General features: G+C 35.6%; 2 protein-coding genes across 5 annotated transcripts; one reads left to right on the top strand and one right to left on the bottom strand.

The window, feature by feature from the left end:
- Positions 1-281: 281 nt before the first annotated feature.
- On the top strand, positions 282-6,929 carry LOC114256291 (oxysterol-binding protein-related protein 2A-like). 4 transcript variants are annotated; one of them, XM_082869457.1, is made up of 10 exons: positions 294-608; positions 1,176-1,278; positions 1,728-1,787; positions 1,866-2,077; positions 2,630-3,075; positions 4,363-4,529; positions 5,299-5,452; positions 5,576-5,694; positions 6,451-6,573; positions 6,715-6,924. In XM_082869457.1, exons 4-6 carry the CDS (start codon positions 2,002-2,004, stop codon positions 4,453-4,455), a joined length of 615 nt encoding a protein of 204 aa, XP_082725583.1. In that variant the 5' UTR covers positions 294-608; positions 1,176-1,278; positions 1,728-1,787; positions 1,866-2,001; the 3' UTR covers positions 4,456-4,529; positions 5,299-5,452; positions 5,576-5,694; positions 6,451-6,573; positions 6,715-6,924. The 4 variants fall into 4 exon arrangements, 3 of the variants coding, with proteins under 3 accessions (XP_082725583.1, XP_082725584.1, XP_082725585.1); XR_014329947.1 differs by having other exon boundaries at positions 282-608; positions 1,176-1,787; positions 1,866-2,027; positions 6,715-6,929; XM_082869458.1 differs by having other exon boundaries at positions 1,176-1,787; positions 5,571-5,694; positions 6,715-6,926.
- An 826-nt stretch (positions 6,930-7,755) lies between these two features.
- Positions 7,756-8,157, bottom strand: LOC114295986 (uncharacterized). The gene has a single exon (XM_028240271.2). It carries the CDS (start codon positions 8,155-8,157, stop codon positions 7,756-7,758), a length of 402 nt encoding a protein of 133 aa, XP_028096072.2.
- Between the last annotated feature and the right edge of the window lie 15,189 nt (positions 8,158-23,346).

Raw genomic sequence — 23,346 nt, forward strand, 5'->3', positions numbered from 1 at the left:
TTTTCAATCTTAGTAACTAAAAAAAAAGAATTTAAAAAAAAAATTCATTAACTACAAAAAAATATATATTTTTAACAAAAAATAATTTTTTTTGACGACGATAACCCCCGTCGCAAAAAAAAAAAAAAAAAAAATTAAACAATATTATTTTGTTATTTAAATTTTATTTCTGAAAAGAAAAAAAAATTATTTTCATTCCCGCCCCTTTTTATTTTCCATTCCCGCCCCCTTCCCCACTTTTTTTTTTTTCCCATTCCCGCTCAACAAACCCCCAATCCCTAATCTCATCTTACCCCCCCTCTCTCTCTCAATCGACCCTAATCTCATCTTTAGTGCCCAACTCAAACACTCTCTCCCCCGTCTTCCCCTCTCCCCCTCTCACCACTCACTTAGCAATAGCTAGGGTTTGATTATCTTTCTCTCCCCTGTATTGGAAACCCTAGCTTTGAAACTGCCATCCCCAACAACAACAATCACCATCAGTGTTGGATTTGCCATCACCGATTCGCCGTTGCCCGTCGCGCGGCACCTCCTTCTGCCGCAGAACCACCACCTAAGTGCCGACGATGGCAGATCTTGAAGGATGACCAAACCCTACAGAGCTACGGGTAATTCAATCAATTCTCACAGTACTCATTTTTTGTATATGTGAATGTAGATATGGGTATTAGCATTGGAATTTGAGTTAAATGCTTTAGTGCCCAACTCAATTTCATCTGTAATCCATTATCCATCAATCTCTCTGTTTTTCTAGAATTCCCAATTTAACACTAACAAACACTCATCAATTTCATATGTGAACTCTTTTTATGATTTATGTTCATCAGATTTTCGTTTGGCTCTCTGTATTACCTGCATGCATTTCTCATTATTCTCTCTCACTAGCTTTCATATGATACTTTCCAACCATCAATGCCGGCTCTAAAAATCAACATATTTAGTGGGTTTTATTGAGTTTTGTCTCATACGAACTTGACAAATAAAGGTTGGTACTTTGAATTTGCTTTATATGTTTCTTCGAACTTCTTGTTGGGTAGATGAACAAACTCAGGCGGAGATTACGCAGTTAAAGACTACTTTTTGAATTTTTTTATTGTATTACAATTGTTTTGGAAAGCTATGTAATGTATTTTTTCATTTTATAGTTGATGTACATCAATCAATATCTGTTGCAGGGGTCATGTTCCTTATCGAGACAGCAAACTCACACGTATTTTGCAACCTGCACTAGGGGGAAATGCAAATACTGCCATCATATGCAATATTACACTTGCTCAGGTAACACATTCAGTGTACCATATGCAATATCATGCTTGCTCAGGTAACACTTAGTAAATTCAGTGTACCAATGCTTACATGAAAATATTTGTCGAAGTTACCTGAAAAAGTGAACATTGTTCAAAATACCTTAAGTTGATAGTGTTTGCATGACTTTGTCAACTGCTAATTTTGAGTTCATCATTTTCAAGTTCCCTTCTATTTTCAACTTCTTCCTAAGGTTTGATGTGTTGCGATGAAAAACAATTTTAGGGAAAGTATTCTAACAAAACTTGATTCCAAGGCTCCATTTAATCTCAATTAAAGCTTGAAACTCAGGGGGCAGTCTTGTTGGGTTTCTTGAAGTTTTATTCTATTTTGGGTAAATTACAAATACACCCATTGAGATTTGATTAAAATACAAATTGCTTTTTAAAGTATCAACTGTTAATTTGTCTCTTGTGATTAAGGGCTCCCATTCAGAACATTCCGAAGAGGAGATTCTCAATCTGCGGAATACTTTATTACAGGTTTATATCGTTAAGTTTGTGGATTGTCTTGTAAATAATGATTTGTGTATCCTCAAGGTTATGATTTATTTTCAATAGACTGAATTGGAGAGGGAGCGGATAGCTATGGAGCTGGGGGAGGAAAAGAAAGCCCAAGCTGAACGCGAAAAGAGGTTGCAAGAGCAAGCTAAGAAGATTGAAAACTTGAGTTCAATGGTGTTGTACTCAAATAGGGATGAGAATCGTGATCAGCCCAAGAAGGTGCTATGACAATGACTCTCTCTCTCTCTCTCTCTCTCTCTCGCTTCCTGGTAAATAACCACAAACTTTGGTGCTTTATTAATGTCAATTGTCTAAATTACTTCTTGATTTTGCTTTTTCTTAGATTTATTATGGTCGTAAACACGTCAAAGGTTACCTAAATCCAACATGATTAGATCAAATTATGAAACCAAAATAGTGGTTGGCCTGAAGAGTCTTCTTTATTAATTTTGTTACAAAATCTAGTTTGAATTTGCGTAGATGTGATCTAATGACAACCTGGAATAGGTTCCATGAACCACCACTAAGCCTTATCTTAAGGAATTTTGGAAATAACCAGTATACTTTTGCCTCCTGAACATTGTAAAGCATACAATAAACTGAATTGTCAATGAATAACTTTGAGAGAAGACTTGTTCTAGAAGATAGGTCTGAAGTGGCTTTCATTTGTTTACATGTATATTTTTTGGTCATTGTCATGAATTACCTACAAAGTTGTTCATGTCCATTTTCTTATCTGTAAACAACCATATAATGCGTCTAGTTTCATTTCTTCTAGCATTTGTTCTAATTTTCTTAACATCTTGTTTTTTGTGGTTCAGAATGCAGCACCACTGAATCATCTGATGATATTGAGAAACAAGAGCTTGAAGACGTCTCAGATGAAGATGATACCTCCTATTTTGACACAATAGAGAATTTTTCTGAAACAACTCTTAGTTGTGGGTCTGTTGCTGGAGTTACAGATAACATCAGTAAGTGTATGGGACCTGAAAAGCAATTTGATGATAGGAAAAATTTGAATGCTCAGAAGGAAGCTATTAGCTCCACATATCCACAAATTGAAAGGCGAAAGAAGCTTCCAGATCCGGTTGAAAAGGAGAAAGGGGTCAGTCTTTGGTCCATGATCAAAGACAATGTAGGAAAAGATCTAACGCGAGTTTGTCTCCCTGTGTACTTCAATGAGCCAATATCATCTTTACAAAAGTGTTTTCAGGATTTGGAGTATTCTTATCTGTTGGATCGTGCATATGAGCATGGAAAAGCGGTATGATTATATGTTCGTTACCTCTTATTGTCTTTGCTTAGGGGGTAGTGTATACTAGTGTCTGTAAATTGTCTTTTGTTTCATTTCATTGCATTGTCTTTTCCTCTATTAGACGTTTGAAGTGGGTTAGTTTGGTTATGCATTGGTTTAATATTACTAATGTATTCCATTATGTATATGCATAAGAGATTTTTAAAACATTCTGAGGAAATTGAATGAGTCCATCGTGTTTCCCACTGGGCCCTGGAAGAGTCCTTTTTGTTCTTGATATATGAATTTGGTTTTCTTCTCTTTTCTGTTTTTTTTTTCTTTCCCTCTTCTTGTTAATCTTTAGGACTCCATTGAGATTCCAAAAACATGATCTGATTTCTATCGCTCTTTAGCCATCACAGATGTATTTATGGATTTGTGCTACTTACCTTCTGCATGTTAAATTAACCAGATACTTCATAAATCTGCATGGGAGATGTTATCTTGTTTGTTTTGATGGCTCTCAATTATAATCTTGGAGACAACAAGATCAAATGTACAATAGTGGTGCCCCTATAGTAAGAACAGGCTCATCTAAAAAAGTTAAGAATGTCCACACTCAAGAATGAAGTGTAGTTTGAACTGTTCTGAGGTCCCCTCAATGGGATGAAGGATTATATCCGCCTCATTACAAAGATTACTAGATTCTTCATTCAAATTATAAAACATGTTTCTGAGGCTGTGAGCCATTGGCTCCTTAACAGTCCTCTCAAATGAACCATTCTGGATGGTTGAAGGTCAAGAACTTCAGCATCTAAAATCAGTGACTGCGAGATAGGTTTGTGCATATAGAAATTGCTCATTCATTTCCTATCAACGTAGCAGTGTTCACTTTATGAGTTAACAGTGAAGCCACTTTTTGCTGTTCTATTAATACAAGTTTGTTTAGTATTATGCTAGACTGATTAATCTAATGAATTTATAGCATTATGAGAAAAAACTGAGCTAGCTATCTTTATTACTTAGTACAACAGCCGCCAAATTGTTATTTTTTCATTTATGCATATAACAGACACCTTTTTTATATATATTTTTATTTGATGATAAGTTATCACTGTCTTTTTTTTGTAGGAAGTAGTTTTGTTTTTCCTTGTTTACAGGTTTATTTGTGGAACACCTTTGAGATCTAGTTTTTTAATGGCTCTTTTACTGGCATGATTAATTCGGTTCAGATATGTTTTCAACATAAAAAAAAAAGAATATTTTCAAATGTTTTGGTGTTTAACATTTTCTTGTGCTATTGGGTTATGCATCTAGGGAAATGGTCTCCTGCGAAATGATTGTGTAATGAATGATCAGACTAGTCGTTTGGCCCATCGCAGCCCCATTATGTACAGTTTCTGCTCGTGAGAAATAAAAGTGATGCTTGGCTCTGAAGCCTATCCCACAACTCTCTGTCATGGCTTGAAACATGCTGCTAAGAGGTTCATTCTTCACATTATGGCACAACTTAGAACACTTTTAGGACTATGTTTGGATTAAGGATTTGAGAATTGATATCCTTCCTATTTTCTTTCCTTTTGCATGTCATTCCTCAAATCTTTAATCCAAACACCTCAGACAATTTTCCCAGAAAAACATCATATGTGAATTGAATTTATTATGTGTGAGTTACACTATACAAATTTAAATCTATGCTATATATTAAAATTTTACAAACTTTTTAAAAATAAAAATATGAGTACATAGCACTAGTTAAAAAAAAAAAATTCTGAATCATGTGCATTCCACTATGATGAGATCGTCCTCTTTTAATTTGGACTTTGGTGGATTGAACATTCAAATTATCCATATTATATATAAGGAAAATTATATAAATAGAAGTTGCTTTAGTAAATTACCTATTACAATGAGATGGTTGGAAAGCAACCCCATTTTGGCAGATTTCTTTCCATGAATTGGGAATTGGGTGGCATCCCCTCTTGATGCTTTCTTAATATACTTCCGGGAAAAAAAAATTATTAGCTACCAGTTTTAATGATTTTGTAATTTACCTTATTGTATATGGTGACCATCTTTTCTTTTTGGCCTTGTCAATTGTACTTTATTGTAAGGATGTGTGAGTTTGTTATGCACTTCTGTGTCATATGTTGTAAGTTGTAACAAGTGTTGTACTTCTATTTTTCCTCCTTAATTGTGTCTTCTCTTTGTATTTTTTTGGGTATTACAACCCTCTTTCTTCTGCATTGTTAGGTGAGGAACATTATTTGCTCTAACTAGTGATAGACTGAACTGTTGATTATTAATATGTGCAATGGCTTGTTGAGTACAATGCGGCTTTGGCATCCATCTGCTTCATGATTTTGCTTGGATTTGTAGATGATGTCCTCGATGTCCCTTGGAGAGTGTGAGTATTCCAATCATATTTTTTGGATTTATCGGCCCATTTATTTCAAGAGCACTGTTTTCTCTTTGCATTACTGCATTCAGAGTTAATGCTAAACTAGGTCTTTCTGACTTTGAAGAACAGGAAATTATTATTGCCATCAATTGCTGCTCTTCCTCTGTTGATGGCCTATGCTGGACATCCAACTATAGTTATACCAAAGCCTCTCATTCCTTATCTTGGGCTTGAGTTTTTGGATCTAGGTAAACCTAAAGCATTGATTATGATTTTAGAGACCTTTCGGAAAAAAAAAATTCTAATAAACCCAGATCCATGTCCCCAATTTCTTCTACTACAACTTTCATTTTGAATCGTTCATGTTTTTTTCAATTTCACCATCATTTCACTTTCTCATCAACATCACTTGTCATCTCTACCTCACTAATTTCTTGCATTAATTTCTAGAAATAGGGTGTTACTCTAAATTGGGTGAAAAAACTCATCACCCTCTTTCCAAAATTTCTTGATTCTAAGTAATTATTTTATATGTGCCAAACAGTCTTCTGACCCAACAACATCTTCCTACTTTTCACGTATGAGAGGTTAAGGGTTTGACTTTCGTTAGAGACAAGGCTGTGTGGCACCATTCTTTTATTATCACTATGTTGCACACTCTTCCCAAGGAATTTCAGACAAAATAGTATTTGAGTTCTATGTGCAAAATTTACTCTTTCTATTAGATTGAAGGCATTGTATGACATTTAATTCTAGAATTGAATATAAGACTCACCTTGTTTTTGTCTCATTGTTAAATTGTGAACAAATAATATTTCTATGTACTCTCAGCCTCAATTCATCATATTTACAAGTAGAAAGAGAACTTGTAATTTAAGTTGCCAATGATTGAGGAAAACATTGTTGGTAGAGCTAGCTATCTTCTGCTCTTCATGTTTATGCAATCTATAATTATTCTGTTTGTCAGGTATTTGTGCTAAATTTAATTGAATTACTTGATGTAGGTTTTGGTTGTAGGTGGTGGTGATGGTGGAGTTCTTAGGGAAATCTCTCGCCACAATGCTATTATATAATTCCGAACGCCATAATTAAGTGACCCCATAGTTAAGCTTGAAGTTGCTCTTAAGGTAATTGAAACTCTTGTTGCAAATCATTGATCTGCCATAGAGATAGGTCATTGACATAGTTTTATTTTGATTATTTTAAGCTAAACTAACACATTTAAGTGCATTAAATTTTCAAGTCAAGTTTGATATATGTTTTTGCAGATTTTGTTGAGGGAATAGTTGATATGATCGAGCGGTTGATGTTGGGAGCCAAAGATTATGTTGCTCTTCTTCTTTTTTTCTTTTTTTTTTTTTGAAGACTTGAATTTTTTAGTACAGTGTATTTAAAGATGATTAAAGGATAATGTCTATTATAAATTTAATTAATTTGTTAATTTTGTTATTTTTCATTTACAAAAAATGGTTTGGTGCTTGTAATTGATTTTTTTGTTGTAGCAAACCTATATATGATTTTTTTTAATAAATAATTATTTGCGACAGCAAAACAATGGTCGCTAAAAGTGTTTTTTTCATTTTTTTATTTTTTTTTGCGACAGCAAAATAGCTGTCGCAAAAAGTCTTTTGCAACCCCATGTGCAGTCACATAGGCCGTCGCTAAAAGTCTTTTGCGACTGTATTTTTATTATTTGCGACGGCATGTGACGGTCGCAAAAAGTATTTTTTTTAGTAGTGAATGTTATTAATCACACTTAAAAGATGTGATGTAAATATTTTTAATCACACTTAAAAGGTGTGATCGAAATGTTATTAATCACACTTAAAAAGTGTGATTAAAAATGATCCTTTTTAATCACACTTTCAAAGATCACACTTAAAAGGTGTGATTTAAATACTTTTAATCACACTTAAAAGATGTGATCAAAATATTTTTAATCACACTTAAAAGGTGTGATCTAAATATTTTTAATCACACTTAAAAGGTGTGATCGAAATGTTATTAATCACACTTAAAAAGTGTGATTAAAAATGATCCTTTTTAATCACACTTCCAAAGATCACACTTAAAAGGTGTGATCTAAATACTTTTAATCACACTTAAAAGATGTGATCAAAATATTTTTAATCACACTTAAAAAGTGTGATTAAAAATGACTACTTTTAATCACACTCCCAAAGATCACACTTTAATAAAATTTAAAAGGTGTGATTAAATAACATACATCACACAAAAAAAGTGTGATCTTTATCTGTTTTTGTAGTAGTGCGAGTTGTACCCACTAACTGATTTGTAGTCTTGCAATCTTAATTGCAACCAATCACACACTCTCTATATTGTTGCTGCAGGAGCAAATTACTAGCAATGGAAGTGGAGTATGTTTTTTCTAACATATCTTCTTTTGTGACTTTTTCTCCACATAATTCTAATCGTGAAACAATTTTAAACAAAGCCAAGTTGTACTCACCAACTGATTTGTAGTCTTGCAATCTTAATTGCAACCAATCATAACGGGCTTTTGGCAATATGATAGTCTTCTGGTGCTCATACATCTCCTTTAAATTGTTCCATAGGACAAGTGGTTCTTTGATTGTAAGATATTCAGTTTTTAGTTCTTCTGGGAGATGATGGTGAATGAAAATCATTGCCTTGGCGTGATCTTGCAGGGATGCTTCATTTTCATCTTTGATTGTATCTCCAAGATTCATGGCATCCAGATGGATTTCCACATCAAGAATCTAGGATAAATAGTTCTTTCCAAATATGTCAAGAGCCGTGAATTCCAATTTTGAAAGGTTTGACATGTTGACTAAAATCACCTATAAATGTTAGAAACAATTATATTTTGTATATGAATATAATGTCTGACAATATACAATTTATTAATATAATTGATTTGACAAAACACCATTTATGCATTGTAAAAATTACTAAGTTTTAGATCATCAAACAGTACTAACAAATTTCAATTCGTTTCATTTGAATACAATTTGTCTAATTTAAAAGTACTTTATTTGTGTTTGGTAATGTTTACGTTTTCAGTTTATATTTACAAAAATTTTATAAACTGGTTTTTGTTTATTTTTAGAAAAACATAAACTACAAACGCGTTTGGTAATTGACAAAATATTTAAAAAAATTTAAAAATATAAAAAATAGCGAGAAATGGCAAGTGGCGGCGGAAGACGGTGGTGAAAAGTGGTGACGGTGGGTGGTGGGTAGCTCATGGTGGTGGGTGGTGGCGGGTGGTGGGTAGTAGAGAGTGGATGGTGGTAGTGGTGGCGGTGGTGGCAAGTGGGTGGCGGATGGCGGGTGGTGGTGGGTGGTGGTGGTGAGTGGGTGGGTGACGGTGGCAGGTGAGAGCGAGTGAGTGGTGGTGAGTGGTGGTGACATGTGGTGGCAGGTGGGTGGTGGGTGGTGGATGGTGATGGTGGGTGAGTGGGTGACGGAGGCGGGTGGTAGCGAGTGAGTAGTAGTGGTGGTGGTGGTGGTGGTGGGTGGGTGGGTGATAGTGGCGGGTGGTAGGTGGTAGCGAGTGGGTGGTGGTGGTGGTGGTGGTTGTAGTGGTGGTGGGTGGTGGTAACAGGTGGGTGGCGGGTGGGTGATGGTGGTGGTGGTGGTGGGTGGTGGGTGGTGGTGGCGGGTGGATGGCAGGTGGGTGGTGAGTGGTGGTGGCAAGTAGGTGGCAGCTGGTGGTGGCGGGCGGTGGATGGTAGTGGCGGGTGGTGGGTGGTGGCAGGTGGATGGCAGGTGGGTGGTGGTGGTGTGGCGAGGGGTGGGTGGTGGTGGCGAGTGGGTGGCAGGTGGGTAGTGGCGGGTGGTGGGTGGTGGTGGCAGGTGGTGGTGGGGGGTGGGTGGTGGCGGCGGAAGACGGTGGTGGAAAATGGTGGCGGGTGGTGGCTAGTGTTGGGTGGTAAAAAAAAAAAAAAACTTAAAACTCAAAACGGAAACACATTTTTTGTGTTTTCATTTTTTGGAAAAATTTATAAACTGAGACCACTGATTTATAAATTAAAAATTTTACCAAACAAGTTTTTGTTTGAATTTTTTAAATTTTTGTAAATATAAACAGAAAACTAAAAACGTAAGTGTTACCAAACGGCACCCTAATGTTTCTATAGGCTAGAACATTTAAAAAAAAAAAAAAAACTTTGACATTACGATTTATGATTGTAACATATTTTTTCAAATGAGATGGTATGACATAGCATGATAAACACAAAACATATATTAAAGCATATAATTAAACATCAATAATAATTTTTTGTACTTTATTAATCTTCAAGATTAATTTTTCACTATTGATCTTTTGGATCAGTGTTAATTTTCTAGCTTAATATAATAAAATGTTAATCTTCCGAATTAACTTATTGACTAGACATTAATCTTCTGGATTAATTTACTCATATGTTAGTCTTCTAGATTAACTTATAATCACACATAATCTTCAGGATTAGTGTCATATTATTAATATGATAATCTTCGGGATTAACATACCCAAATATGATCTTCAGGATCAATGGGTATTTTGGCTAGAGCTATCGTGCTGATAACATATTATGAAACTAGACAAAAATATAATTAATTATACACAGAAGATAGAATAAATTAAGTTCTTCAGAAACTTCTGTATATAGTTCTCCAGGAACTATAAAGATTTTCAAGATCTAATTGTATTATTAAAATGGCATTACAAAAACAACTCTTGCCACAAATACTTCTTTCTTCTTTCTTTCCATTCCATGTATTTCTTCTCGACAATAAATGATCACATATATAATACACAAGTTTTTCTATCTTTTCATTATCATAACTCACCTATTTATGGGTGAGAAAACATCACTATTTTACACTATGCAACCATGCGGTGAAACCACATGCTACACCATGTAAACCATGAGGTTTCTAGAATGCTAATTACAAATCTTCCCCAATCTTCCACATAATTCTACTATGGCCCCAAACTCATTAGAATTCCAATTGCAACTCTTTTGATGGTTATCCAAATATTTCACAACATATTGATGTTTTTTTAATTATTAGTATTATTTTTTAAGAACATAACAGTCAAAATATATATAGGGTCTTTCTACAAGGAACTTTTACAATATGCATTCTTATTTAGGGTGTATTATTTGCAAGTTATGAAATTGAAAAAAACAAAATAAATTGCATTGAAAGTAATCATTTTTAAAGGAATTTAGGCAATAAAGCCCTTAAAACTTTTTAATTATACTCTAATGAGTTTAACTCAAAATTTTATTGATTTTTCTCCGTATTTGGATCATGAATTTGAGTAAAAATTTAAAAAGAAAAAGAGAAAATATAAGATAAATATAAATAAAATACAAGCTAAATTTCTTCCAACGCTGTGTTAATGAATAAGAAATATTGAAACGTTACAGGGACAAGTAAAGTGAGAATAGTATTAATCCATAATTTTCATTGATGAATACACGCATGCAATAGTTTGTATAAGAAATAGAGAGACAGATGTGTTAACATAGTTTAATAGTGTAGTACCTTGTAAATCAAGATTGCAGAACTAATACTCTATTTGATTCATTAGAATAAGATAGAATGAAATGGAATAGTGATTTCTTAGACTTTTTTATTTGTCGTTATTTTTTCGTTCAACCAAATATAGGAATTAATATTTTGATAGAATGATCATTCCATTACACCTCATTTTAGTAAACCGAATACTACCTAATAGAAAGAAGAGGAGTGACAGAGGCAGAGAAAAGAGATATGACGGCTGCTGCGATTAAAAAAAAAAAATTAGTTTGATTTTTAAATGAGGTCAGTGCCCTTAGTGCAATAATTGGATTAAAGGGTTCAGTTGAAGGCCTTGTAGCCTTACTTGAGGCCATCTTAGTAATTTAAATTGTTTATTTTATTGTGTTAATAAAGTAAATTATTAATATAAAAACTTATAATTAATTAGATATTGATAGCTACATATTTAGATCATATTTAATTATACAAAAAATAGACATGTATAATTTCTAAAACAAATATTTTTTTTTTATAAAATAAATATGATATCGAATTAATTTAATTTTTTTTTATGATTAGAAGTCAAATGGTTCAAAAAACTAATGATGCGAACCCATAACTCTTTAACAGCACTCTCTATAGTTCAATTAATAGCAAGTATGGTCTGAGTTTTTATTTAGGATTAATTTTGTCAAAAGTTCCTCAAGTACTTATTAGAAATTCAAATAGTTGTTTCATAAAAACTAACAGCTGATTTGATTTTTTCCCATAAGAATGTTTCATAATTTTTTGTTGAATTATATATATCTTTACTTGATATATAATATAGATTAGATAAGCACTAGGTTTCCCTCGAGTCTATGCTGTAGACGGAAAGTTACTATCTGAGGCCTGTGAAATTTATCACAAATTCTATTTCGATGATTTAAATGTCGAGTTTTTTTTTTTTTTGTATATATCATTCACAAATCGATTTGATAATTGTAACTTATTTAATTTATCAGGTATATGACTAAAAAAATTGATATATTTTTAAAAACTTAGTTGTCATTTATTTTTCTAGGACAAATATAATAAATTAAGGATAAAATTCACTTTAATCTCCAATAATTTGAGCTTGGAACAATTTATCCTTCTATCATTTAAAAATCACCAATAAATCTCCTTACCGTTATTAATTCCTTCAAAAATGAAAGAAAATGTTTCAAACTTGCCAAAATTAAGAGTTGGCAATGAAATAAGTAGAAGTCAAAATCAAAGTTCAATATTAAAAGACAAACATGCCATTCACCTTCATCTTCTTCTTCTATCAATATAAAACTCAAACTCAAACCCTAATCCTAACCCTAACACTAATCCTTCACTAGCCACCTCCCACCACCCTGCCCTCTTGCCGCCACCTTTCTTCTCCTCTCACCACCACCATTTGTCCCCACCCGGCCGCCTCATCATTCTTTCCAACAACTTGCAGCAACCTTTTCTCTCTTCTCCCTCCTAGATCTGGATCGCCGCCCTTTCTTCCTCTTAGGTTTGGACGCCGACTCATATCCCCTCCTCAAGGACCACCACTGTTGCCACCTTTCCCTACTAATGGTTCTTTAGAACCTATGAAGAACACCCATTTTTCATATAATTGCTCTTGATTTCAAATATATGATTGTTCAGATTCATTAATTGATTCAACTGATTCATCATCCTTCTCAAAAAATTTATATATATACTAGCGGGTGGCACACGCAATGCATATGTCATTTAGATGAGTAAGTAGGGGTGAGTATCGGATATACTAATTCGCCCAAACTGACTGACCTGAACTGAACTTATCCGCCTCATTTTGGACGGATGCGTGATGACGAGCAAATGGTTGCAGATTGATTTTTTCTAATCTGCCTAGTTTTGGATGGATGACGGATTTGAGATTCCTTTGGCTGCAACCAAACCGTCAAACCGCGAGCACCCCTACTAATTTGTAGGACTTTGTGTTTTTAATTTGTTTAGATATTCTGTTTGTGTTTTCAATTGAAAAAGAGTTTAAATATTTTGTTGAATATATTCTTTTCAAAAAGAGTTTTCAACTTGAATATATTTTTTGAATTGAAAAAAATAAATGTATTATTTATCTATATTTTTTGTTTTTAAATCTAACTTTAAAAATAATAAATAAAAAAGATGATATATGCTGGTTGGTATTTGTTTTCAAAAATAGATATAGATGTAACAATATAGAGGCATACAATCTCTAGTACTGCTTTATTTATGGTTTTGATGGTTTGAATTGTTTTTATATTTTAAGACGGATTGTAATACTTTATGTGGATGAGGCATACTGTGATTGTAATATGTGGATGAGGCATGCAGGGATTGTAATATTCTAAAGTTTCAAACTTTGTTTCTTTGGATGAGACATGTAGTGGTTCTAATACTTTTTTTGGTCATTGACTGTAATACATTTTTTTTTTTGAGGAAGTGCACAAGTTGAATTATGTTGAAAATTTATAAAATTTTAAACTGCCAAACCGATTCGCATCCATCCGCCAATCCACTCAATCCACATCCGTCGAATTGGCGGACAGATGCAGATTGATTTTTTTCAATCCGCCAATCTGGCAGACGGATGGTGGATTAGAGGTTTTGTGGCCACAACCGACTTGCGTCCATCTCTATAAGTAAGCATAAATACAAATAATAAAGAAATTAATATCATAATATGTATGTTATCTAAATGGTAAGTGTGTTTTTAATGAAGCCTAAAGTTTTGGGTTCAAATTTTGCTTACGCCTTTGAATAATATTTTTTTTTTATATTTTAGGATAGAAAAATTTGCCACGTGGTAGAAGAAGAAGCCATTACACAATTGGACACCAAGTCATGTGCTCACATATATAATAGTATAGATAGATATATTTTTTGGTGTTACAGTCTATGTATATATATTGATATTATATGTAGTATATGTATAGATATATATACCAGTTTGTGTAAAATAAAATAAAATAAATAAAATAAAAATACTAGTTATTTCACTGTGTTAAACAGTCTTGTGTATGTGTATATATATATTTGTGTAAAATATAATAAAATGAAAATTAGTTTAGAAAGTTAAAAATTAAAATAAATAACTAGAGATCTATAGTTTATTTATTATTTATTTTTTGAGGGGTAGTTAATACGTAATTTAATTACGTTAATGTTTTTTTTTTTCATGAAAAACTATTATTGTTTACGTTAGAAATAAAATAAGAGAAGCAAAAAATAAGGTAGAAAGCCAAAGGTGTATTAAGGGAATTTCATGTCTTTTGTTAATGGAGTTAGTATTGCAATTTAGTGGGTGTTTGGGAAGTTTCTATTTTAGTAGGCTGATTTAGTTTTTGGCTACTTTAGTAGGCTAAAATTTTTGCATTTTGGAAGCTAGTTGATTTTTTTTTTTTTTGTAATTGGATGTGATATTTGTGAGAGAAAAAGTGAAATAATTATGGATTTGATGTGACATTTTGTCTTTTTAGCTATTTTAGCTTATTTTATCTTTTTGTAAATTTTAGTCCAAAAAAAGGCTAAAATCCAACTTGCCAAACACCCCCTTAGTCTAAAACCACAAAGGAGTTGTTTGCCTATTTTTGAACTATAAGGGTAAACTATTCTTGTTGGCGGTATATTTTGTACAAACCAATCACAGCCTGACACGTGGTCCATCAAGGGTAATTTGGGGAATCAGTGAAGATTTCCAGTCATCAATAGACACGTGGTAACTTGTATCAGTGGCGATGCACCTGTGAGGCATGGGAACAGTCAAGATACACAAGGTGACGTGGCCAAACGGTTGCTTACAATTTAAATTCAAATTCAGGAGGGAAGCCCAACTATAAGAGTGGTATAGTGGAAGCAAATTGTTCAAAGCCATGCCCAGTGATCACGGAGATCACTTCGACAGTTATCACCTTCTTCAACGGTTATCAGCTACTTCGACGGTTATCCTCAGAGCCTATAAATAGAGGAGATTGCTAACAATGAAAAACCCCAGAACCAGATCTAGAAACCAGTGTATTTACTTTACATTTTCTTGTCCTTTAAATTTCAGTGTTTTACTTTCTTGTACTGTACTTCCAATTCCTAGGAGTAATTCTAAATTAGTCTGTTGCTGTAATCCTCTTCAAAGCTGTGAAAGTGCGAAGGTACAATTGTAAACCCTTGTTTACTTAATAAAATTTGATTTCTGACAGCTGTTTCTCCCTTTTGCTTTTATTTTTACGATTAGTTTTCTGAGTTTTCTCCTAAAAACAAGCCACCAGTAAAAGTCCTCTACATTAAGGCTAATAAAACTTCGAAACAATCGTCTGGTTAATTGGTTGACATTTAATATTTCTGTAAGGATTCATTGATCCTTACTGGCACGCTCAAAATTACATTTCTAACATTCGAAAGCCAAAAAGCCAATATATATTTTTGGCCTGCCTAGTGGGACTCTGTTAATGGCTAGACGTATGAGGCAAGGGGAAAATGAATGCCTCAAAGAAGGTGTGGAAGGGGACTTAGACATACAAAACCCAGAGGATAATGTAGTATCACATCCGATGGATGTACCTGCCTCAAGCGATCCTACACCAGTGGTCGAAGAGACCAGCGTTGCAGGATATGCAACACACGTCCAGAATATTGGACAGGGCCATAAAACTGGACCTTCAACTGTTCCCTCTACCCAACCAATGAATCCATGTGGAGGATTTGTCGACGTTATGGGACAATAATTAATGTATACAATGGAAAGATGGGCAATATTCTTTTTGGATCGAATGAGCTCTTATCAGCCACCTGTCATAAGGCAAGTTGAAGAGAACATAAATTTTCTTCAGCATAGATTGGCTTGAGATAAACAGCCTATGCAAAGTAATGGACAAAATAATGGTCAAACTAATAGTCAAAATCATAAGAGACCATCACCTGTGTCTCAATCACGGTATGAAGCTCCTTCTAGACCATTTATCACTTAGAATACACCTTTGCCTACCAGCGAAATCATACACATTGGTGGGCATGGTCTGACATAAGGAAATGGCATGCGAGTAATTTCAAATCTTATGTTTGAACCTATGCCTAGTACACGAGTGTTCGCTAATCTTGTGTTCGAACTGACACCTGGGGGTTTGGAAGAAATATCTGTACTTGGAAGAGAAACAACACCTATTCCTCCTCCAGTAGTTCCTTTCGTAGCACCTTTTGTAGGGCAAATGCCTACCCCAAGAGGGCATCCATACCCTTTACATCAACTAGCACAACAAGGATAGCCTAATCCCCAGGGACAACCACTCTTAAATGTACCTTTACATGGACCAAGAGGGCTCAAAGCACAAGGAAGTCCTCAAAACCCTGTGTTTGTTCCTCCAATGGTGGCCCAACCAGCACAAAATATGGTACCTAAGGACCAAATTGTTGACATTGTTAGAGAGATTTGTGGACCTGTGGTCTGGGGGGTCCAGACCCCTGTTTACAGAAAGCCTTACCCAGAATGGGTAGATAGGTTACATGAATACCCAAGGGAATATAAGATACCAGCCTTTACTCTCTTCTATGCGAATGAAAACCAGTCAACTGTTGAACAAATTGCTAGATTTACCGGCCAATGTGGTGAATTTACCAACAATGATTACATGAAATTGAGGCCTCGTTTGGGAACATGCTATTGTAGTAACTTTTGGCTTTTACAAAAAAGATATGTAAAAAAGTAGAGAGAGTGACGTGACAACTTATACTGTCTTTTTAACTTTTTGGCTAAATAGTTACATGAGGCTTGAGACTTTTTCCTAGCACTTTAATTGGGGCAACTTTCATATGGTACACAAACCTTGCACCTGGTTCTATCCAGACTTGGCAATAAATGGAAAAAGTGTTTCATGCCCAGTTTTTCCAAACAGAGCCTGAAGTATCTATGGTAGACTTGGCAAGGTTGAGCCAAAGGCCTTATGAGAAGGCTGGTCAATTCATTGCCAGATTCAAAAGGGTACGAAACAAATGCAGGGTCATATTAACTGAACCTGAGTTTGTGAGGTTGGCCCAAAATGGGCAAGGGTTTAGGTTTCGAAAGAAGTTTGACTTAACAAAGTTTCGAGACCTAATAGAATTAACTTATAAAGTTACTAGATATGATACTCTCCTCGAGGAAGAATATGATCGAAGTAATGCGTCTTATAGGACCTATTATAGGGACCCTAATTTTGAAATTGATGTAGCAGAGATTATAGGACAAGAACTTATGATCTATGAAACATTAATTCAGAAGGATACTACTCAACTAAAAACTCTTGGTCTTACTCAACTAAAAACTGTATTGTTTTTTGAGACAGGATTCAAAAGAAGATTTGAAAAGGAAGACTGAAATTCCCAGCCAAAGTAGAAAAGGCAATGGGGATTAACATTGACCTATTTCCAGAGATTAGAGAAGCAGCAACCAATGTTGGCATACTAGACTTCTTGGCTCAAGAAGTGGAGAAGAACCTCTCCCTAAAAGAATTGGATGAGGTCAATGTGTAAATGCATGTGGCCAGCCAAACTACCTTTAGAAGAAACACACAGGTGTAGACACCCCATTTTTGACCGTCCTCAAGACTTGGACGTCATCGTTTGAACACCCGATGATTATGCTTGCTCATGTTTGTTTTGAGTCCCTGAAGGTCTTGGCCGAGCGCCTTGCCTTGGAGCCTCTAATCTTGTCTGTTTTGTGCTTAGTTGTGAACCAAGAGCTTGTTGCTTCAATTCTAGAGGAAAGGGTGGCCTGTTGCCCATCCCCATAACTTGGCGGCCATGACTTGTTTTTGTCGGCCACTAGTGGTGGCTGGTCGGCTATATTGATGGCCGGTCGGCTACATTGATGGTCGGTCGGCCACTGATGATGGTCGACGGCCATTTTTCTCATTTTTCAGATATTTATTTGCCAGCTGTTGTTCACTGAAGCTCATCTCCATACATGTGTATGGAGGGATGAATACAAACCTTTAGCTTGATTTTTCTATATATGGGGGGGTCTTTCCCCCATTTGGGAGGTTGGATAATTTTTTGAGCAAATTTTCTCCCTTTTTCTCTAGAATTCTCTCCCTCTCCTCTTGTTTTGTGCTTGATAGTTGATTTTCTCTACACTTTTGCACAAAGACCCTTAACCAAACATCCTCATCTTGGAGCTGAGGTTCTTTGAGGCTTAATTTGAGCTCCAAAGGGTGGTTTTAGCTCAGAATTGTGATTGTTTTATGCTGTGCTTCAAGAGGTATAGGACTTGCCTTGTAAGCTTTATTTGGGATTACTTGTTTAGCCATCTTTTTATGCTGTTTTTGGCCTAGTTTTCAACTACAAAAAACTCTAATTTTTGAAGCTTAATATGGTAGTTTGAGGTCATTTTGTGTTTAGAGGTTGTCCACCCTTCTTGTTGTTAGCATATTAAAATCAAACTTTTTGGGCCTTTAAACCACTAAAATTCAGAGTTATTTCAGTGGTGGAAAACATGTTTTGAAGTCCAAATATAGAGGGGTTGGCTGCTCCTCCTTGTGTCTCACTTGCATGCCTAGTTAGCATCCTATGGTAGCATGTTTTTGTGGTTTCACTTAGCTTAATTCAAGCATGTTTTAGCTACTGTTTTGACTGATTTTAGCTCTATTTTGGGCTGTCTTGGTCATATGAGCCTTGTTTTGCATAGTTGTAGTGCAAATAGCTTCACTAGCTTGGCATTCTAGCCCTTCAAACTTGATTTGCTTAAGATGGTTGCATGTTGATGTGTCTTTTTGCATGTAATTTCAGTGTTTATAGCTCTATCACATGCTCATTTGCTTCTCTCTTTCATTACTTTTTTGGAGTTGCTCTTGAGTCTTGTTTGCAAGCTAACATGTGAGCATGTTTTTCTAGTCTTTTGTGGCTTAATCTCAGCAAGTTTTAGCCACTGTTTTGGCATATTTTAACTTTGTTCTGAGCTGGTTTGGTCAATTGAGGCTTGTATTGCATGGCTATAGTGTAATGGTCTTCACTAGCTTAATGTTTTAGGCCTTTAAACATGAATTGCATGAGTTGCTTACATGTTTTAGTGTCATTTTGCATCCCATTTCAGCACTGAAATCTCTGTCATCTCCCTCTCTTCTTCACTCTTTCACTTATTTTGAAAGTGACTTTGAACCCTTTGTTGGCTTGAGTGTGAAATTGAGACACTTGTGCTTAATGGTTTTAATCCTCTCTTGAGGGTTTCTACTAACCAACAACATGAGGACTCTTTCATGCTCAAGGCACTTGTGGTTTAAGCCTACTTTCAATTAGAGGACTCTCACTTTGGACTTAATCGGTTAAAGGAGTAATCGGTAATGTAAAATGTGTAAATAAAATTGGATAAGTAAAAGAGGCATGCTAACCATCTTTGTGTTGGATTGTATGTGTTCGGATCGGACGTTAATCCGAGCACAAGAAAAATGGGACGTTTCATACTTAAAGTGATGAAACGTGCCATTATTCTTGGTCACCATCACCCTTGATCATGCGTGATAGGGTTGTGGTTTTGTTGAGTCTTGTTTTGTACTCATTAAAATTGTACAAGCTTGGTTCTTAGGCCATCATGCATTAAAGATGCTTGGTTGATGGTCTGGGAATCAAGAGTTACACTCCTTTGAATTTGTGTAATGATAAGGAGGGTAGCCGTACATACACTCCTTGAGAATATACTGTTTTGCCTCTGTTTGCTCTCTGTTGCAGCAAAAAAGGAAAGTCCAGGAAAGCAGTGGCCAACCGGCCACTTGTATCAGCCGACCGGCCACCAGAAGCAGCTGACCGGCCAGAAATGAATTTTGCAACAGCGTGTTCCTGAGTTGGAGTAGAGTCATTCTGGGAGTTGGCACAATTTTCAGAGATCAAACGGGCGCAAACAGAGGCATTCGATGGCAAGGCGGTGGATTTTCGGGAGGAAGCCAACCGAGCATGCATGCCTCCCTCGCTCTCGAGGCTATTTACTTGCTTTGTTTAATTAATTAGTAGTAGCTAATTCATTCATTCATTCATTCAAGTGTTGTAATTATTTAATTAGCTTGGGTAGTTAATTAGTTTAATTAGTTTAATTAGCTTAGCATAGTTAGTTATTCAATTTTGGTTTGTAATAATTAGTTAATTAGAATAGTTAATTTGTTTTGTGTTGTAATAATTCTTATTCATTCGGACCCTCCTTCGAGAGGGCACGATGTTGTAATAAGTGTGTGTGTATGTGTATATGTCTTCTAACCCCACGTTTTTCTCCCTTTTATTTATCCGCTTTTGATGGTTAGATTAGGGACACGTTTTCAATTAGCATACCTTATGCTTGCATGTTTGCATCATTCGCTTGTCTTGTATGCACCAAGGCTCGGCGTATCATTCAAACTGCATTGTCAATTCAATACTTCTTTGAATATGTGTTTAAAAGCATGTTGTTCAAGTTGCTTGATATGCCATGATTAGGTGGCCGAGCCTATCTTATTGTATTATTGCATGTGTTGCATTAGGCATCTTGTGTAGTTAGGATCATGCATCTTTCTAACTAGTTTTTGTTTTGGCTTGGAGTACTCGGTAAGTTTTATGCTTTAGCATACTTGCATGAGTGTGATTGCCATATTGCCATGATTCGCATGCTTGCTATGAGGCTATGTGCTTATTTGCTAAATTGCATGAATGCCTGTGGATAAAAGCTTTGTTGTTTGAATTGGGACAATTCAGTAAATGTGAGTTTCAAGCCCACTTTGCGAAGTGGAAAATCATGTTTTAAGCCCATCATGTTTGGTGGTAAATCCGCGTTTTAGCCCACTTGAGGGTGGCAAATTGAAACCATTTTCGAAAATAAACATGAGTTGAATTCGTTCCAATTCTTGCGACTCAGTCTATACTGCTTTTGTGCGTCACCTAGTAAAGTTAGCTAATAACCGAAATAAGAACACATGTGTTTATAAAACAACATATCATGCTTAGTAGAGGCCGATCTTTTGATCAGGCGAGCGGGGGTGCTCATTTCAGGACCTTCTCCTCTCGTACCCAAGTTCCCGAGCCGAGGCAACTTTGATGATGACGGACACGTGGCCTTTGGCACGAGTCAGGGTTTTCTAAATTTTTTCAAAATAAAATATTTAGGTGGTGACTCTGTAATCTGGCAAACCAGTCCAGTTTTGGCATTATTTGATTCAAAATCGATTTTCCAAAATGATTTGCCGGATTGGACTCTTTGGTGTTTATCAGTTTCACATTGCACTTTGTGAGATTAGATTCAGAACTGTGACAGGAGTCCGAACTGTAGGACCAATTCGTGCTCTCCGAAAGGGGGTGAGAAAAAATCGAGCTACAGTTTCTGGCGACTCTGCTGGGGATTTAGAGAACTTGACTCGAACTCATGATATGTTGTTTATTTTACACTTGTGTGTTTCTTTGCATTGCATTTGCACTGGTGCACCTAAGTCACAGTGTTTACCATCTGCTATTCCTGAACGGTTTGCCGGAGGCTTGCTTGGAAAAGCTTGCCAAAAGGCTGACCAGTTGCAGGCTCTGCCACGATGGGAGCACAAGCCTTAGATCTGGACTACCGCTGTACCGTTTGATCCTCCCTTCACTTCTCGATGTTAGAAGCGATAGGTGTATTAGGTAGTTGTGACAACCTCGACTCATGATTAATGCTAATTCATGATTAAGCATGCTAGGTAAATGATTAAGATGAAATTCTAAATTAATTACGTGAGTGTGTTGCTTTAAATGCATTTTTATCTGTTTGATGTAGAAAGACCTGTTCATGTTTTGATTTCAATTTGTGAATTGAAAGCCTTATCGGCAACCGATTCAGAAATTGACGTGATTTATATTTTACTTAGGATTTATAGAATTTTATGGTAGGTTCAATTAAAATTCCGTTCGGAATGATTAAATTGGATTAAATTGATGCCATTTGATTAACTTTGTTATCTACCACTTAGTGAGTCATTTTATTGACCCCACTAGTTCAACTTTATACCTCTTTCTCCTTAATTTGATGCTCAAACGTGAGAGAGGGAGAGAGTAGGGAGATTTGGGCCCTAGACTTGAGAATTGAGTTCAAATAAGAGGAGTTGCTAGGAGAGAAGAAGAAACCTTGGACATTTGATCATCTAGCTCAAGAATTTATCACCTAAGGTCCAAATTGAACATCCACGGTAAGAAGCCATGTCTCTAGTCTTGAAATTAAGTTGATTCATCTATGAATTCAAGTGATTTGAGCTATGAGATATAAGATTTAAGATTAAGAAGTAGGAAGAAAGATTAATCCATGCATGCATGTTCATTTCATCTCATTTGGAGCATTTTTGCTAAGAATTCTCTCATGCATGTCATAGATTGAGCTTAATTGTAGGAAATCATCACGTTTTCTATTAATTTTCCAAGTTTGATCATGTTTTGAAGTGGTGAAGTTCAAGAGAATTCATGCATGTTATATTCTTGAAACATTCATAAAGTTTAAGTTGAATTTGTGTACAATTAGCATGCTTTTGGGGTGTTGCATTCATGTTTTGAACTTGGGAGCAAATCTGGAAAACCCAGAATTTTGCTCGAGCGAAGGATTCCATGCTCGACTGACCACCTTTATTTTCACACTTCTGCTCGAGCGTCAAAAGGTTGGCTCGAGCGTAAATTGCATGCTCTTAGAAGTTTGCATGTTTGGAAACACGCTCGAGCGAGAAGACTTGCACTCGAGCGAGGACCTGTGTCTCACGCTCGAGCGACTGTCGAGCAACTGTCGAGCGAAGATTGCATGCAACCAGAACTGTTTCACATTTTACAAACTGCTCGAGCGAAGGAGTGTGCGCTTGAAAGACCAATCACATTCGGTATGCTCACTCGAGCGAAGGAAGCTACGCTCGAGCGAGACCCTTGTTTTCAGCAAGTTTTGCAAAATATTTTTAAGCACATTTTTGCATCCTCATTCCATCCTAGGCATTCCTAGGTCATGATTAAGACATCATAATGAGGATAATGAAGTAGAACCACACCAAAACAAGTAGAAAGGACTAAGTTATCAATTTCTGGTGTGTAATTTAGCATGTGTTCGTTCTATAACTGTGTAGGTTTCGCACCTCAAAGAAGCTGAATAGCCTGCTTATAGCCCTATTATCTGTGAGTAACAACGTTGTAAAGATATGTTCAATTATATTTATTTTCAGATTGATAAATCATATTGCTTCTTGAAATGATACTTTTTATCGATTGAATGATGATCCTATTTTGAATTGTATTCGTGGCATCCATAGCATATTGTGATTGTGATTGCTATTGATATTGTTATCGTTACAGAGATCTCTGTCAGTTCCAAATCAGGGAACTATTGTTACCATCAATTGATCGTTCGGTCTTTTAAGACCACGTGTATTGTTGCTATCGGATGTACCACGTATGACTTA

Source organism: Camellia sinensis, chromosome 5 (genome assembly GCF_055761805.1).
Source record: "Camellia sinensis isolate YWXY chromosome 5, ASM5576180v1, whole genome shotgun sequence".
In the NCBI taxonomy this organism is placed as follows: domain Eukaryota; kingdom Viridiplantae; phylum Streptophyta; class Magnoliopsida; order Ericales; family Theaceae; genus Camellia; species Camellia sinensis.